We start from the raw sequence: 18,700 nt of genomic DNA, 5'->3' as shown, positions 1-18,700 counted from the left end.
CCCGTCTGTGTGGGACATGACTACCAGGGGTGTGGATCTTCCTGGCAATGCGGGACAGAAATCCCAGAATGAGCTGAGATTCAGCATCAAGGGATTGAGAAAAACTCTAGAATGAGCTGAGACCCAGCATCAAAGGATTGAGAAAACCTTCTCAACCAAAAGGGGGAAGAGTGAAATGAGACAAAGTGTCAATGGCTGAGAGATTCCAAACAGAGTCGAGAGGTTATGCTGGAGGTTATTCTTATGCATTAAGTAGATATCACCTTGTTATCCAAGATGTAATGGAGAGGCTGGAGGGAACTGCCTGAAAATGTAGAGCTGTGTTCCAGTAGCCGTGTTTCTTGATGATGACTGTATAATGATATAGCTTTCACAATGTGACTGTGTGATTGTGAAAACCTTGTGTCTCATGCTCCTTTTATCTACCTTGTCAACAAAGGAGTAGAACATATGGAATAAAAATAAATAATAGGGGGAACAAATGTTAAAATAGATTTTGTTTGAAATGCTAGTGATCAATGAAAGGGATCAGTAAGGGGTATGCCCTGTAAAATTTTTTTTTTTCTGTTTGTTATATTTTTCTGTTGTCTTTTTATTTCTTTTTCTGAATTGATGCTAATGTTCTGGGAAATGATCATGATGATGAATATGCAACTATGTGATGATATTGTGAATTGCTGAGTGTATGTGTTGGGAATGCTTGTGTTTCTTGTAATTTTTTTTAATTAATAAAAAATTAAAAAAAAAAAAGAAACATGGCTATTGGAACACAGTTCTATATTTTCAGGCAGTTCCCTCCAGCCTCTCTGTTACACCTTAACTAAAATGGTGATATCTATTTAATGCATAAGAATAACTTCCAGGATAACCTCTTGACTTTGTTTGGAATCTCTCAACCATTGAAACTTTATTTTGTCTAATTTCTCTTTCCCCTTTCGGTTGAGAAGGTTTTCTCAATCCCTTGGTGCTGAGTCCCAGCTTATTCTAGGATTTCTGTCCCACGCTGCCAGGAAGGTCCACACTCCTGGGAGTCATGTCCCACGTAAAGAGGGGGAGGGCAGTGAGTTTGCTTGTCGTGTTGCTTGAGAAAGAGGCCCCATCTGGGCAACAAGAGGTTCTCTGGGGGTGACTCATAGGCCTAATTTTAAGTAGGCTTAGCGTACCCTTAGTGGGGATAAGTTTCATATGAACAAACTCCCAAGACTGAGGGCTAAGCCTGTTAATTTGGTGGTCCCCACGGCTTGCAAGAATATCAGGAATTCTCCAAATGGGGAAGTTGAATTCTCCCCCTTTCTCGCCATTCCCCCAACAGGCCTTTGCAAATACTTCTTTATTCACTGTTTAAATGAGTCAGGTATTCTAGGTGCCACATGAGACCTGAGGGACATATGACACAGAAGGGGGTTTGTTCCCCTAGAATCCTCAGATGAAGAGAATTCCTGAGGGCATTCAATTGTACACAATCCTGTGAGTCTCCAAAACCAAGGAGCAAGAGTCTTGTTCCATGGCCATCTGGGAGAGTATGTCTGAATCTGGTGGATATATGATGAACCACACTGGTTACTGATTGCTCTCTTCCTGTAATCTTGCATGCTAAAATCTCTGGAAAGCCATTTAAACTTTGATACAGGTATTCTCTCCACCTGAACTGGAGCAGACAAAACAAATGCCATGAGAAAGAACCCATTTTCCTTTTTAGTAACTGTGTTGGTTGGTTTCAGAGGCCATAAGTTCAAATGAAGGCATTGGCTAGGAGACTAGCGTCTTTCCGGGGTCCGTAGCATTCTGGCTGGCTAGCAGGCAACTCTGTGGTCCTTGGCTTTTCTGCCACTTGGCAATGTCCTCTCCATAATTCTTATTTGATTGGCTATTTTATTCTTGATGTTTAATTCTGGTTGTTTTCAGAATCCAGAATTATCTGAGGACCAACAAAACCAATCTATTACCAACTGTGGAGTCTACTGTAAAGAAACAGATTCAATTTCAGGGACTAGTTTTATCATCCACTACTCAAGTATATAAGGATTTATCTTATATTTATTCATAATACCTTTGTTATCATAAAAGGGATTTTGAAAGTTGATCCACTACAATAATATATTATAGACTTTCATTTTATTAGATATTTAATATTGTCAATTCCTGGACTTCTCTTTAAATCCAAACATTAAGCAAAAGCTTGAATAAAACTGTCATGTTAGTGGAAATATTATCTCTGATAATAATATAGGTTTTTCTAGTCATCTCCTCCTCACTATCCCCTATCCCTCAAATAAAGGATTAACCCTTTACTAAATATGACTAGTACAATCTAAGAAAAAAAAGCATAGTTTTCTTAGTGTTACTAATTGTTCTAGTTTGCTAGCTTCCAGAATGCAATATACCAGAAATGGAATGCTTTTGAAAAGAGGAATTTAATCAGATGCTAGTTTACAGTTCTAAGGCTGAGAAGATGTCCCAATTAAAACGAGTCTATAGAAATGTCCAATCTAAGGCATCCAGGGAAAGATACCTTGGTTCAAGAAGGTTAATGAAGTTCAGGGTTTCTCTCTTAAGTGGAAGAGCACCTGGCAAGCACAGTCAGAGTTTCTTTCTCATCTAGAAAGGCACATGGTGAACACGGTCACTGTCCCTCTCTCATCTGGAAGGACACATGGTGAACACGGAGTCATCTGCTAGCTTCTTCTCTTTTGGCTTCCTGTTTCATGAAGCTCCCTAGGAGGCATTTTCCTTCATCTCCAAAGGTCACTGGCTTGTGGACTCTCTGCTTCGTGGTGCTGCAGCATTCTCTGCTCTCTCCAAATCTCTTTCATTCACCAAAATGTTTCCTCTTTTATAGGACTCCAAAAATTTATCAAGATCCGCCCAAATGGGTGGAGACATGTCACCACCTAATCCAGCTTAACAACCACTCTTGATTAAATCATATCTCCAGGTAGATGATCTGATTAGTTTCTAAACATACAGTATTGAATAGGGATTATTCTGCCTTTATGAAATGGATTTTAGATTAAAACATGGCTTTTCTAGGGGACATACATCCTTTCAAACCAGCACACTAAAGAAAAAAATTAAAAGTGGTCTGCACACATGGTGCTGAGTTAAAATGTTTTATTTTTCATTTAGATGTGTTAGGCACTATTCTAAGTGCTTTATAAATATTAACTCATTTAACATTAAGGAGGAGGATTTTGTAGAAACCAAGAAAGTATTCTGAGAGAAGGCTCCTCCATGTCTGAAAAATGAATAATTTTTCAAATTCTCACCCGAAGTAATATCCAAGGTGCTTCAATTCCTTTTTGAATCATAGTTATATTCTATCAGGAATTAAAGGCCTCCCCACTCCAAGTCTTCTCCTAGAGAGGTATGAGGGTAAAGGAGAAACAACTAGGGTCTGCTAAGTGGCACAGCTTCTCATGGAAGGGAGAAAAGGATTATAAATAGCTCTGAAATAGGGATTTCCATCTCTAGGGTCTTGCCCTTTTTTTCATATTAATACAGAAGGCAGTGTATCACAGTGGTTAAGTGTGGAGCTAGGCTACATTTGCTCTGCCTTTTACCGGCTGTATAACCCACCTTGGGCTAGTTTTTAACCTATCTTTGCTGTAATTTCCACATAATACATAATTCATAGGGTTATCATAGGTTCATAAGGATAAAGCTCTCAGAACACTGCCAAGCACATAATACCTCAGCTATGCGTTCATGGTACCTTGACCCTTTCTTTTGGATTGATTTGTACTCTTCTATCCCTCCACGTGATGTCCATGATTGTATAAAGGGTCAGAGTTACCTTCTATCTGCACTTGTTAGAAGGCCAAGGCCTGTCTCCTTAGAACACTAAGATAACCAGGGTTGGGTTTCTAGGAAATAGTACCAGGGTTGGGTTTTTAGGAAATGGCAGTTGATTGGGGACTTATAGATACAGGAACATAATCAAAGGAGCTGTTACTGTGCACCTCAGTAAGAAAAGAAGTTCCAGGGACAGTACTAGGGTCAGTACCCATTTAGCCCTATGTTTCACACCGCCTATAGCTTCATTTTCAGCATAATACTTAACATACAGGAAAACATTAACTATATTCCATTTTTAAAAAGCAGGGCATTTAAAGGATAGCCCAGTTTTTTGGATAAAGCTCCACTTAACCAAAAAACAAAAACAAACCCTGAGAAATGGGGTTAGCTAAGATTTCGCAGTATAAGTGATTTATAGAGAAAGTTTATATAGTTACCACAAACGCTATCAAAAACCTTTATAAAGGCAATTTTAAAATTTGTTGAAATTTCCAATAGAAATTTAAACAATTTTCACAATGGAACATCCAGTTGATTAAATTTCTAACAAATAAGTTTATATGAAAAATTTAAAAATATATATTTTTATTGAGAAATCTTCACACATACAGTCCATACATGGGAAACCGTCAGTGGCTCAGAATATCTTCACATAGTTGTGTATTGATCACCATGATCATTTTTAAAACATTTGCATCACTCCAGAAAAAGAAATAAAAGGAAAAAAGAAAAAATTTCATATATTCCATACCTCTTACCCTTCCCTCTCATTGACCACCACTGTTTCAATCTACCCAATTTTTTACCCGTTATCCCCTATTATTTATTTATTTTTTATCCTTATTTTTTTTTTACTCATCTGTCCATATCCTGGGTAAAAGGAGTATCAGACGCAAGGTTTTCACAATCACACAGTCACAATGTAAAAGCTATATAGTCATACAATGGTCTTCACGAATAAGGGTACTGAAACACAGCTCAACAGTTTCAGGTACTTTCCTCCAGCCACTCCAATACACCGTAAACTAAAAGGGACATCTACATAATGCCTAAGAATAACCTCCAGAATGACCTCTTGAATCCGTTTGAAATCTCTCAGCCACTGAAACTTTATTTTGTCTCATTTCTCTCCTTCTTCCTTTTGGTCAAGAAGACTTTCTCAATCTCACGATGTTGGGTTCCAGCAAACCCTGGGAGTCCTGTCCCACGTTACTAGGGAGATTACATCCCTGGGAGTCATGTTCCTCTTAGCAGATATATCGGGCACTGAGTTCACCTGCCAAGCTGCCTTAGAGAGAGGCCACATCTGAGCAACAAGAGGCTCACTGGGGGTGACTCTTGGACATAATTATAAGTACACTTAGCTTCTCCCTTTCAAGAATAAGTTTCAAAGGGGCAAACCCCAAGATCAAGGGCTCAGTATATTTAATCAGTTGTTCCCACTGCTTGTGAGAATATCAGGAATTCCCCAGATGGGAAAGTTGATTATTTCCTCTTTTCTCCCCAGTCCAAGGGGACTTCACAAATGCTTTTTTATTCTCTGCCTAGATTACTCTGGGATATATCCAGGCATCACTCTAACCTGTACAAACCAACAGGATGTCATGCCCTCTTCAAGATTCCATGTAATTATGGTATTCAAATAAACTGACCATACAAGTTAAATTAGATAATATGCTTACCCAAAATATAAATTTTGTATCAAATAAACATCACTTCCTTTGGTCTCACACAGAAGTTGAAGTTTTAAAATATGGACCATATCATCCTTTGCCCTGTATTTTTATTTACTCTAGTCCTATCCAAATCAGCTTCTCATATCTCTAGTCAAAGTCTGATCACTTTTTCAACTTTTTAAACAGTTGCTGTATGGGGTAAGGCTGATTTTCATAGCTTTAGTGCTCTTAAGAGTCTCAGGTGTCACATATATACCTAATTCAAGGAATGACCATGTTGTACACAAATATCACAGTATCTCAGAATTTAGAAATAACAGAACTACTGAATATGTGACTGCTATAAGAGCTTACAATCTAAGACCCTTTACAACAGGCCCCAACCTGATAATCCATGCTACTTTAATTCTCTGTCTGCATATTATAGTTAGTCTATATGAGTAAGGCATGACAATACTTGTCTCTGTTTCTGTCATTTCATTCAACACATTGTCCTTAAGCTTTATCTACTTGCTTCACAACTTCATTCCTTCTTGAGGCAGCTCAATCATCCATTGTATGTATATACCACAGTTCCCCCTACCTTCCCTCAGTTGTATCCTTAGGCCATCTTCATCCTTTGTGGATCATCAACACTGCTGCCATCAACAAGTGTGCAAATGTCCATGTGTGTCCCTTCTCTCAGTTCCTCCAGGTATATACCTAGCAACAGGGTTGCAGACTCATATGGCAACCCCACCCCTAGCCTCCTGTGGAACCACCACATTTGCCCTCCAAGGGGCTGTACCGCTCAGCTTCCCTACCAATAGTGAAGAGGTACATCTCTTTCTCCACATTTTCTCTAGCACTTGTTACACTCTGTTCTTTTTTTTTTTTTGTATGCTGTATAGTGGGGTCACCTTTTTTTTTTTCCCATATGACTATTCTGTTACTGCAGCACCATTTGTTGAATCATTTTTTGGGATGTGTATGGGCTGGGACTCAAACCTGGCCAGCATGGTAGGTGCAAATTCTACCACTATCTTTGTCATTTTTTACTTTTTTTTTTTTAGGTGCATGGTCTGGGAATCAAACCTCAGCCTCCCGCATGGAAGGCAAGCATTCTTACACTTCTATTCATTTTTAAACAGCTTTATTCGCACATCATACAATCCAACCTAAGTAAATAGACATGCCTTTGTCACCTTAGTTTATATGAAGACATTTCCTTTTCTTATATGAAAGGTTTTATTTCCTTAGTAACATCACAACTTTTTAACATTTTGAAAGCAGAAATCCTCTTGTCTGAAAAATTTCTTAAGAGTTTAGAAATGAGGTATACAAACTGATACTCAATCCATACAGTTTTGGGCAATTGGTTTTATTATTAAGCTAACACAGGATAATATATCAGGACTTTATTTAGCAGAGAGATATTTAAGTATCCACTCTTAAATTTGTTATGCATTATCTCTGTTTATTTTCCAAACAAGGATCCAAAAACTAAAGATCAAAAGACAGTGATATAGTGTGATGCCTTAAACTCCTCCTTGGGTTGTGGAAGGGTTTAGATGTTTCCCCAGCTGAATCACACAAAGTGAGAAAAAATGGATAAGTACACAGCCATTTCCGTATAGCCCAGGAGTTAATTCACAGTTTTGAAAGCTTGTAAAATAAGCGAATAAACAAAAGAATACCTGGAGGAAAAAAAAAAAAAGGGTACACTGGCTTACATGTAATCCACTGTTTTGTTATCTTAACAACCAGAACAGTGCTAGTATAGTAACCATCAATAAGGATTAACAGCCCAACTTTTAGATGCTGAAGTATGTATTCTAGTGCCTACTGGAAAATATCTCAATGGCTCTGTTAAAATTCTAGTGGGCTATTTAGTACCATAAGAGATGATGAAATGTTTGGTTTTTATTTGGAAATGCTTACAAATGTTTTACTGGGGTAGGCTGTTTCATTCCCAAATTTATCAAGAATAAATATTTTACCATAAACAGTGATGAAAGTTTATATATACTTCAACTCTGTGGTAAAAGATTTTAAGAAAGAAATAAACAGATCAACCATTTTAATAAACAAAGCATATGCTCATTTTACGAATAATTTACGATTTTGCCTTATTATCTTTCAAAGGCATAGTTCAAATAAAATCTTCCTAATGAGTGTAACACGTTTGTGTCTTTATTGCAAGCACTAAATTCCTAAGCTGAAGCATGTGCTTCTCCATTTTTTCCCCCTTCTAATAGCTTCTTCCAGCATAGTAACTAAATTATCGAAAAGCAGAACATTTTGCGATGTAATGCATCCACATGAATATGGAGGTTGGGATAATTAAAGATCAAATTAATAAATTTAGTAACTAAAACCAGAGAGAAGCAAAATATTTTTTAGTCTGCTAACTTCTATTATTAAATAACTTTCCCAATACAAGGTTTTTGCTTTTTAAAAATTTACTCAGAAAACGTCATGCACTCTAAGGTATTAGAGAAGTTTATTTAACAGTAATTCAGTAAATTTATTCTCTTCAGATCAAAATTAAAATATTCCACAAACAAAAACACCGTATTAGTAAAGGAGACAATTCTACCTTTTTGGAAGGCAGCATTCAACAATCAACATTTCACTTTGTTGTAACAAATGTATCACTAACATTGAAAAAAACACCGTTCAGGATGAGTAAGGAATAATTAAAAAACGCACTAACATCAGAATTGTTCCAGAGCAGAGGTCTTTCGGGGACGTTTCTAGAATTCTACTCTCGAGAACTTTTGGTAACGATCTTCAAAGTACTTTAAAAATAGGTGAAAAATGGAAGGATATTTATTGAAGTGTATTTGCTGCGACGAAATAGGTTATTCTTCAAAGAGACTGGGGAAAAAGTTAAGTTGGCTTTCGGATTTCTAATATTCACTTTTCCTATGACATCAATATATCATTAACAGTGTGAGAATGTAAATGCTGAAAAGCGACTACAACTGCGATACTTTCGCAGTTTTACACCATTCAAGTCCACTCTGTGGCTTAGAAAAAGTTTAAATTTCTAAGGCATACGCGTTCACTGAACGAGAAATGCTCCCAAGTTTGATATTATCACGAACGTCTGCTGGATTTGGGAGAAGGAAGTCTTTTCAAGAGGCAAACGTTTCCACTGGGCACTGGGGGAGGGGAGGACACACGTCCCGGACAGACGCGCGGCGGACAGGAAGGGGGTGACGGCCCCGGACACCGGGGTCGCTCCGGACCGGGGCCCAGCAGCGCAGGCTCAAAGCTGCAGCTCTCAGGCAACGGCCGACTCGGCCCCAAACCTCAGCCTCAACCCCAGCCCGAGGGCCGGGACAGACTACTAGCACAGAAGAGCAGAATCACAGGGCTCGAGGAAAAGCAAGGAGGGAAAAGAAAAAAGTCGGGGTGCCGTCCTCTGGGGGCGAGGCGGCAGAACAGAGCCGTGAGGCTGGGGGTTCTGGGGGGGGGGGGGGAGGCTGGGCCGGGCGCGGCCAGGGCTGGCGGGCGGGGCGACCGCAGCAGGCCGGACGAGGGCCCAGGTCCACTTACCAGGCCAGGCCCAGGCACGTCCCCAGCGCCAGCAGACTCAGGCCCGTCCGCGGGTCCGCCCAGCCCCCGCCTGCACCGCCCCGGGCCTCGGGGCTCTTCCCGCCCTCGCTCCGCTTCCCGGGCTCTGCAGGGGCTCCCCGGGGCCCCGACTTCTTCCGGCTCTTCAGCTCGTTCATGTCCGAGATCCTGAGGGGAAGAACCCGAGGCGGCCTCTTGGCCCTGAGGGAACGCTGGACGTGGCTGCCTCTGCCTCCCCGGGAGGCTGGGCCGACACCGCGCCCCTCACAGACTTGGCGCCGCCCAGAAGCTCGCCCCTATCCCCTCCCTGGCATCCTCCGAACCGCCGGCTTCCACGTTGCGGCCGCCGAACCAGGCGTGTAGCCCACCACCCCCTCTTTGGCTTTAACGTCTCCAGTGAGTGAGGAGACCACAGTTCCGGGGGGCGGGCGAGGGCGGGGCCGCGCGCACCACGCCGAGCGCGCCTGCGGCTTAGCCACGCCCCCGCCGCGCAGGAGGGCACGTCCCCGTGCGCGCGCGGACGGCGGCCTGGGCAGGGGCGCGCGGCGGCTCCGGGCGCGCGGCGGCTCCGGGCGCGCGGCGGCTCCGGGCGCGCGGCGGCTCCGGGCGCGCGGCGGCTCCGGGCCCGCGGGGCTCCGGGCGCGTTTATTTGCCTGCGCGGGCGCGCGCCTTCCGCTTTGGGCGGGGCGGCGGGCTCCAGACCGCTCCACGGTCCTGGGGCGGGGAACAGGAGGAACCGAATGGATGCGGCTGTTTTCTCTCTGGTCCGAGAGGGTTGAGAGAGCGAGGACATTGGGCCGTCAGGGACCCGCGAGGACGTTAAGTGGTCGCGGCGGCGTCCGGGGCCCCATCGGGCTCCCGGCGGGGCGGGGAGCTGCGGCCCGAGGCGGCGAGGGGCGGTGCAGGTGGCCCTCCTTCCTTTGTGTCCTGGGCGGTGTTCACCCGGGGGCGTTCCCTGGGCCGGGCCTCACCTCGGCGCCCCGGGCTGTGTAGGTGGCGCTGGGCGGACCTCAGGCCCCGGGGCTGCGGAGACCAGGTGAGGCACCTGGGAGCACCTGGGAGACCGGACCGCCAGTGGGAAGCCCGCCTGCCTTGCCCCCTCCGGCCTCGGTTCGCCAGCGCGTCCCCGCAGGGGCTGCTCTTGACCCCAAGACCACCACGCAAGGGTTTGGGTAAGTTTGCCTTTCAGCCCCAGCTAGGAACTGTGGAGGATCAGTAGCAGATTTCAGGGACTATTTCATAACCATCTGCTCTTGCACTAGAAAGAGAAATTATCTAACGAGGAAATAATAAGCTGTTGTGGCTTTGCTGGATGAATTTACTCTTCATTTTCTGTTTCACACATATGAGGAATTTTGGCTTTACATTTTGGTGTGGTTGCAAGAGGTGAGTCACAGAAAAATTATTCAGAGCGTTTCAGTTTGTGCAGAGTTTAAAGTTTAAAAAGTGTGTTTTACAATTTATATGTTTTATATTAGTATGACTAGGTAAAATAGGAAGTTAGGTGCAAATTTCTAAAGAGTGTTTATTTGCTTAGATATAGGACAACTTTATAAATTCACTTTTTAAAATAAATTCACTTTTATTTTGTCAAATGGAATTTCACTACTATAAATTGCAGAATCGTTTTATGTTTAAATTAACACTTTATGAACATTTAAAAACTATGAAAGCCTTGATTCTGCTCATAACTTTTTCTTTTATCAGTTAGTTTAGCTTCATGCCAGTACTTAGCATTTTGTGAACTTGACATGCATCTGTAAATAAATGCGTTTTTGCAAGTGCCACATTTGGTGAGTTTTTTAAAATGCAATTTTATTCAGATATATATTCACATACCATATAATGATCCAAGTGGACAATCAATGGTTCACAATATCATCATGTAGCTGTGTATTCATCGCAGTTGATTTTTGAACATTTGCGTTACTGTAAAAAAAAATGTAAATAAGACTAAAAGTAAAAAAGAACACCCCAAATATCCCATACCTTCATTATTTATTTATTTGTTTTTTTTTCTTGCTTGTCTTCCATACATTGGATAAAGGGAGTGTCAGTCACAAGGTTTTCACAATCACATGTACACACCTTAATAGCTCTGTAGTCATTCAGTCGTCTTCAAGAATCAAAGGCTGCTGGATTACAGTTCAACAGTTTCAGGTACTTCCTTGTAGCCACTCCAGTGCACCATAATCTAAAAAGGGATATCTATATAATGTGTAAGAATCACCTCCAGGATAACCTCTCGACTCTGTTTTGAAAATTTTCAGCCGTGAAACTTTATTTTGTCTCATTTCTCTCTTCCCCTTTTTTGGTCAAAAAGCCTTTCTCAATCCCATGATGCTGGGTCCTGGCTCATCCAGGAGTCAGGTCCCACGTTGCAAGGGAGATTTACACTCTGGGAGTCATGTCTGACTTAGGAAGAAGGGCAGTGAGTTCACTTGCTGAGTTGGCTTAAAGAAGAGAGACCACATCTGAGCAACAAAAGACGTTCCCCAGGGGTGATGGTTAGGCATAATTATAAGTAGGCATAGCTTCTGCTTTGAAGGAATAAGTGACATAAGGGTGAACCCCAAGATTAAGGTCTTAGCCCATCAAATTGACTGTCCCTAGTGATTATGAGAATATCAGGTCTTCCCCAGGTGGGGAGGTTTAGTATATCTGCCTTTTTCCCCAGTCCCTCAAGGGGACTTTGCAAATACTTCTTAATCGTCTGCCCAGGTTACTCTGGGATGTATTGAAGCATCACACCAATCTTTGCAAATCAACAAGATCTCAGTATTCAAGTTTCCATGTAGTTATGGTGTTCGAATAAGCTGACCATGCAAGTTAGATGAGATGGTGTGCTACTGAGAAGTCTAAATTTTGCACCAAATAAACATTTCTTCCTTTAGTCTCACACAGAAGTTGAAGTTTTAAAATCCAGTCAATATCATCCTTTACCCTTTAGTCTGATGTATCTTCGTATCTTTAAATGAAGTCTGATCATGATGACATTTTAAAAATATGGTCATTGTTGAAGCTTGGTGATTATTGCCCTTCTTTTTTGCACTCTAATGTGTGGTTATCTTTATTTTTGCAGTTAGGACATCACATTCTAATTATCTCTTGATGTTTCTTCTCCCACTGCATTGTGAATTCCTTCAGGGTCTGCGATTTAATTTTCTCTGTATGTAGTGCCTGGCTCATAGTAAGGACTCACAGGTTTATTGAATGAATAAATTAAAAAACCCATGTAGACACTTTTTCATTATAATAAAATGAAGGGAGTTCTGTTAATGTCTTAAAAGCTTGCAAACATTCTGATCTGGGTTTTATACCCATGGAAGAATTTGTATTATGCATGAAATAAAGTTGGTAAAGACTTAGAGGATTTTACTGTAAAGAATATTATTCTTTTTTTCTGTCCACTTAATTTAAGAAATGACATCAGATGGTATTTCCTCTTGCTTTGTCATGCTTAGTGGCTCAGTTGAAGCTGTTAGTGGAGTGAGCATGTGAGAAATGTGTTTACTGATGAAATTCCTAGAACTGATACCCACCTTGAGTGTGAGCTAATTCTCAATACTTACAATACTCTATTCAGTCTTATGTTGGATAAAGAAAATGAGAAGTTTCTACATTAGGACTTCAGTACGATCACTATTTTATAAAATTTTAATTTAAAAATGAAAATTTGTATTGTAAAAATGATAATGTATATTGAAAAACAGTTAAGACGATATGGACAAATACAAAGAAGATGAGCCAGAAAATTCAAATCTTGCTGCTTGGCAGTAATCCACACATTTAAATGAGCAAACTACTAAACTCTCCCTGTATATTTATATGATACAAACACATTTTGGGTTATATATGGGATGTTGTTTCTGTATTTTCACTCAGCAATGTGTCATTAACATCTTTCCATGTCAGTACATAGAGATTTGGGTCATTTTAAATGGCTATATAAAATTCCATTTTATATATGTACTGTACATTTTTTTGTCCATATTTAAAATGATGGACATTTAGTTTGTTTTCATTTTTTTTCTCAGCTACACATCCTCTGTAATTATTTTTGCAGATATTCTGCATATATACATTTACATATATGTATGCATGTGTATGAATGTCTCCTAGAGGTAAATTTCTAGAGCTAGTGTTTCTGAGTTAAAAAGAGAGCTTATCATATCTTTTTATGCTGCCTTCCATAAAAGAATGCATCTGTTTTTTACTGTCCTCAGGTAGTGTACAAGAAAGCCAGTATCCTCGCACCTTTGAAAGCATTTAGGTTTTGTCCAAGCTTTTAAAAAAATTTTTTTTAAACCCTCTAAAACTTTTAAAATTTAAATTTCTTACCTCTGAGGTTACATATCTCTTTACTGTCCTGATGAATGTTTTGCTGTTTTGCTTGTAGCTCATGATTGACAGCTCAGAAGAGAGAGGAAAGTCTGAGGGAGCATGGATGCAAAAGCCCGAAACAGTTTGCTTCAGCATCGAGAAGCCCTGGAAAGGGACATCAAGACATCCTACATCATGGATCACATGATTAGTGATGGCGTTTTAACAGTATTGGAAGAGGAAAAAGTAAAAAATGAGGTAACGTCCTCTGACGTGGTCTGTATGTTCTCATATATTTTTAGTCTTTATTTCAGAATCTGTACTTATCTCCATTAATTTCTGTTGCAAAAGTGTTCCTTGTTTTATATACTAAACTACTTAATTTTTTTTTTAGCCCACTCAACAGCAACGAGCAGCTATGCTAATTAAAATGATACTTAAAAAAGATAATTATTCTTACATATCTTTCTACAATGCTCTACAACTTGAAGGATATAAAGATCTGGCTGCCCTTCTCCACAGTGGCATTCCTGTTGTCTCTTCTTGTGGCAAAGATTCAGTTGGTGGAATAACTTCATATGGTTTGTATCCTTGATACCTTCTGTCACAATGACTATGTTACTGCAGTTTAGTCTTATTGTCGATGGAGTCTGCTGGAGAGACTGTGGTGTGCCACTGAAAACATATGTGAAACAATTATAGTGCTGTTTTCCAATGCTTTTATTGACATTCATGTTAATCCTCACATTTTCTTTTTGCCCAGTGAGCTGCTGAGGGTATGCCATACTTACCCTAATTGTTTGAGATAATATGACAATTTATAGGCCTTTATTTAAGTTCTTCTCCAGAGTTTATGTATAAGAAATAATAAGACTCTTTAGAGTCTATGTTTTTGAAAGGAACTCCAGAAATATTCCCATTATATACTCTTCAGTCTCTAATATGAGGAAGAAACTGGAGAATCAAGAAGAAATAGGGTGTATATGAAAACCCTATTTCATATACAGTGAAAGTATATGAAAACCTTCATTGTTCATAGTTATTTTGAAGGACATGTGCTTACTTTTGCTCTGGGTGTTCTGAGAAATCAGAAAGTTGAAGTTAATGTGCTAGCCGCATTTTCTTAGTGTTCTTGGAAATTCTGAAGCTGAAGTCTCAGTTGTTCTTTTTGGTTTTAAGGTATTACTTGAATAACCATTTCAAAGCTCTATTGATTTATGTTTGTTTTGTTTTGGATTTCAGTAAGGACAGTTCTGTGTGAAGGTGGAGTACCACAGAGGCCAGTAGTTTTTGTTACCAGGAAGAAGCTGGTGAGTGCAGTTCAGCAGAAGCTCTTCAAACTGAATAGTGAACCGGGATGGGTTACCATATATGGAATGGCAGGCTGTGGGAAGTCTGTTTTAGCTGCAGAAGCTGTTCGAGATCATTCCCTCTTAGAAGGTAAGTTTTGGTTACTATGTGTTAAGGGCTAAGGGGATACTCTTTAGGTATTGTATTAGTTTCCTGTTCCTGCTGTAACAAGTTACTTCAAACTTAGTTGCTTAAAACATCACAACACAAACCACAATTCTGCAAGTCAGAAGTCAGAAATAAAGGTATTGGCAGGTCTTAGTTCCTTCTGGAGGCTCTAGTGAAGAATTTATTTTCTTACCTTTTCCAGCCTTTGGAGACTACCTGTATTCCTTGACTCATGGCTGCTTCTTTCATTTTCAAAGACAGCAACTCATGGTATCTTTAAATTTCTTTCTCTTTGACTTCTGCTTCTGTTGTCACATCTCTGACTCTGACTCTCCTGCCTCCTGCATGAGTACCCTGGTGATTCCATTGGGTTGACTCAGATAATCCAGGATAATCTTCTCATCTCAAAATCCTTAGTTTAATCTTATCTATAAATATTCTTTTACCATGTAAGGTGACGTGTACACAAGTCATGGGGATTGGCATGTGTACCTCTTTGGTGTACCACAGGCATTATTAAATTTGGAATTTTTCTGCCCATCCTGCCACAGTGAGACTTGTCTAGCCAATCCAATAAGTTCATTTATGTATCAGATAGTACTTAATATCATTGAAATGATGCTAGTTTCCATGCATCTTAATGATTAAAGTAATCTAAGAGTTGAAAAAGGATCTTTGGATCTTAAAAGCTTGTCTAGCTTATATCCTTGCCTTTTAGGTAGGAGTAGACTAATACCTTCTTCATATCTGTTCAGTATTTTGTCATAGAGTACTGTAGGGAAGGAAATTCTTGGAGCTCAATTCCATTTATGACTCTCCCAAAGAGCAAGTCTCCCATGTATTTGGTATCCTATATTAGTTTAAACTGTTAATTCTATTTCTGTAATTAATTCTATCAGTTGCTTATCTTTAAAAATGTAAATATTTTGTAACTTGTTTACCTTGTATATAAGCCTAGGATAAAGAAAAGTTGAGAGTTGACAAATGCAGTCAGTAGATTTCTTGGAGGTAGGCTTTGTAGATTACTTTGACATGTGGTGATATGCTTTTCTGGCTTCAGGTATTGATGTATTAGTAAACGTTTGAGAGCCTGCTATAAGCCTGGCATTGTTTTGGGCACTTGGGATTCAGAAAAAGGCACAATCTCTGTAACTAAGGAGTTTACTCCCAGTTTAGTAGATCAGACCAACATTTAAACAAATTATGATATATGCAATAAATTGAACAGTAGAAACAAGTATAAGGTACAAACTCAGAACAGAGGAAGGAAGCATTAGGTCTGGGGGAAGGGGGATGGACAGGACAGGCTTCCTAAATGTGAGGACATTTTAGCTGGAGTTTGGAGGAAGAGTAGAAGTTTGTCAGGCGGTCTAGGTGGGGACGCGGAAGTAGGGAAGGTGTGGAGGGTAGCAGATGGCTAATGGAGTGAGGAAGGGCACACCAGGCAGAAGAAGGTTTAGGGCATATTTGGCAGGCCTACTCCTGACCTTGAGTCGATAGGTTCTCAGGATATTCGTCAGGAATAGTTGTGCAACTCTATCAGTCTTTGGTTACTTCTATTCGTAAATGAGTTCTCTGTGTAACCCTTATAGAGGAATATATTCTCTGACTTCTAATTGTTAAATTTTTTTGTGTAATTGGCGGGATATAATTGGCAGTTAAGAAAGCTTATGATTAAATGACAAATAAATGGAATAAGCAGTAAGGCGCAAAGAGATTTGGACACATGGAGGCTAAGGCACATCTGTTTTACACACCTGGGTTTAGTGTACACTTCATCGCCTTTGTCATCAGTACATAGTGAGCTTAATTCATATTCCACCTGTACGTTCATGGGACCTCAAGTACAAAGGATTGATTTAATGATAATCTTTATTTTTGGGGCCATTATCATACTTAGTCTGCACAAGACTTAGCTTCTTGTTTTAGTTGTTTATTTCTTTTTAAAAATTTCTCATTCTCATTTCCTTCCCCCTCCTCATTGGCAGTCCTTTTAATGTATTTAATATATATTCTTTAGCTTGTATGTATTCTTGTGAAGTATGTATATTGTTTATATGAAATATATTTTCCATTTGCATAAACAACATGATGTTAATTATTTTTTCTGTTTCTTATTTTCTTGATAACTGTGCTTTTTAAGACCTACCCTTGTTGCTGTGTATACATATTGTCCATTACTTCTGATTGTCACTGTCCATGGAATGCATCTAATGCATCTTACTGTCTCTTTCCCCAGTAAATGGATATGTAGATTGCCTCTAACTCTCAACTGTCCCAACAGACTGGGTTGAACTTTTATTTGAGTGAGAATTTCTTGAGTATGTCTAGCTAGGAGCAGAATTACTAAATTGTAAGATATGCAAATTTATCACATTTGATTGCCCTCCAGAAGGCTGCGCCAGTCTGTGCATTCCCACCAGTGGAGTTTAACAGCTCCCATATGCTTACTTCTCCACGAATGCTTGGTATCATCCAGCTTTATAGTTTTTGCCAGTCCTGCAGATGTAAAGTGATATCTTTTCATTTGTTTTTCTTTGATCACTTCAGTTTGAACATTTCTTTATGAACTTGTTAGCCTTTTGGGTTTCTTTTTTTATACATTTTGTTTGTGTCCTTGTCCATATTTCCATTGGGATTTCCATCTTTTCTTCTTACTTTTTAGGAATTTCTTGGATATTCTAGATATTATGCCTTGTTGGTTTTAGACCATCTCCTAATTAGTCATCTATATTTACCTTTGTCCTGGATGTCATTAATAGAAAAGAAATCCTTAATTCTGACATACTCAAGTTAATCTTTTTTTTTTGTCCTTCTAACTTGTGCTTCAAATTACTTAAGTTTTTAAGTAGTTGTATTTTAGTCTTACCTTTCACATTTGGTTCTATTTATTTGTAGTTTGCCTTTATATGTGAGTATTAATCTGCTATTTAGCGCATCTTTTGTGTTCTATGCTAGTCTTGGTTTGCCATGCTACTATGACAAATGCCACAAAACAGGTTGACTTAAAAAAGGAATTTTTTTGTTGCTGTTGTTGACACGGCCAGGCACTCGGGACTGCGGCACAGCAGCCGAGAACTCTGCCTGCTGAACCACCATGGCCGTTAACTAAGGAATTGATTGGCTTACAGTTTTGGAGGCTAGTTGTCTAAAATCAAGGTGCTATTAAGGCAATGTTTTCTCTCCAGGGTTTGTAGCATTTTCCTGCTGGCTTGCTGGAATCTGGTGGTCCCTCAGCTTGCAGATCTGCCGCCGTTGTATGGAAATCTCCCTTGTGTCTGCTGCTCAGTTTGTGCTTATTTCCTGTTTCTTGTTATGTGGCCTTTGTTGATTTCTGACTTCAGTTTCTTCTTAAAGGCCTCCAGTAATACAGGTTGACCCATCCTGATTTAGTTTGCCATACTTTAACTAAAAATAACATCTTCAAAAAGCCCCATTTATAAACGGGCCTCACACCCAGGAAAATATGGATTGATATTAAGAACATATCTCTTGAGGGAGAAGTACATGATTCAACCTAACACAATTACATATTGTTTTTGATATATTTCCATTAAAAAAACTGATTTCTTGATCTTGTTCTTATCTAAGTACAGTTGTGTTGCTTATTTTAAATTCTTGTATCTCCTTTTCTGCCCTTTCAGAGTAATCTGCTTTTCAGGTGTTAAGTTATTTTGGTCTGTGAATTCATGTTCTCCTCGGGTTTTGGGAATTGTGGGCAGTAAGTGAGAAGAGATCAGAGAAGAACCTAAAAGGTTTTCTTTGACCTATGTGCTCAGCACCCCCAAACCTTTTTCTACTCCACTAGTTCAAGAGTAGATGCTTTCCCAAAGGTGTGTTTTGGTCTGTGGAGTTCACTTCTATCCTAAAATGTAAGAACATTGGAT

General features: G+C 39.8%; 2 protein-coding genes across 13 annotated transcripts in view; one reads left to right on the top strand and one right to left on the bottom strand.

The window, feature by feature from the left end:
- The window catches only part of IKBIP (IKBKB interacting protein), a 29,253-nt gene extending 19,760 nt beyond the window's left edge, over positions 1 to 9,493 (bottom strand). The window contains exon 1 of one of the 2 annotated variants that reach the window (XM_077111654.1): positions 9,015 to 9,493. In XM_077111654.1, the coding sequence (XP_076967769.1) occupies positions 9,015 to 9,190 (176 nt within the window). In that variant the 5' untranslated portion in view covers positions 9,191 to 9,493. The remainder of the gene's footprint in view (positions 1 to 9,014) is intronic. The other variant, XM_077111655.1, reaches the window with a different exon arrangement.
- A 195-nt stretch (positions 9,494 to 9,688) lies between these two features.
- APAF1 (apoptotic peptidase activating factor 1) overlaps positions 9,689 to 18,700 on the top strand; it is a 165,545-nt gene continuing 156,533 nt past the window's right edge. For 4 of the 11 annotated variants that reach the window (XR_013155879.1, XM_077111650.1, XM_077111648.1 and 1 more), the window contains exons 1-4: positions 9,692 to 10,204; positions 13,432 to 13,613; positions 13,750 to 13,936; positions 14,598 to 14,795. Coding sequence is in view for 9 of the 11 variants with exons in the window: in XM_077111650.1 (XP_076967765.1) it covers positions 13,476 to 13,613; positions 13,750 to 13,936; positions 14,598 to 14,795 (523 nt within the window). In the remaining 2 variants the exon portion in view is untranslated. Of the gene's footprint in view, positions 10,205 to 10,283; positions 10,419 to 13,431; positions 13,614 to 13,749; positions 13,937 to 14,597; positions 14,796 to 18,700 lie in introns of those variants that run through there. The other 7 variants (XM_077111651.1, XM_077111646.1, XM_077111644.1 and 4 more) reach the window with 5 other exon arrangements.

The sequence above is a fragment of the Tamandua tetradactyla genome, chromosome 7, assembly GCF_023851605.1.
Source record: "Tamandua tetradactyla isolate mTamTet1 chromosome 7, mTamTet1.pri, whole genome shotgun sequence".
NCBI lineage: Eukaryota > Metazoa > Chordata > Mammalia > Pilosa > Myrmecophagidae > Tamandua > Tamandua tetradactyla.
The sequence above is the reverse complement of the archived record's forward strand: the minus strand, read 5'-3'. Positions and strand labels throughout refer to the sequence as shown.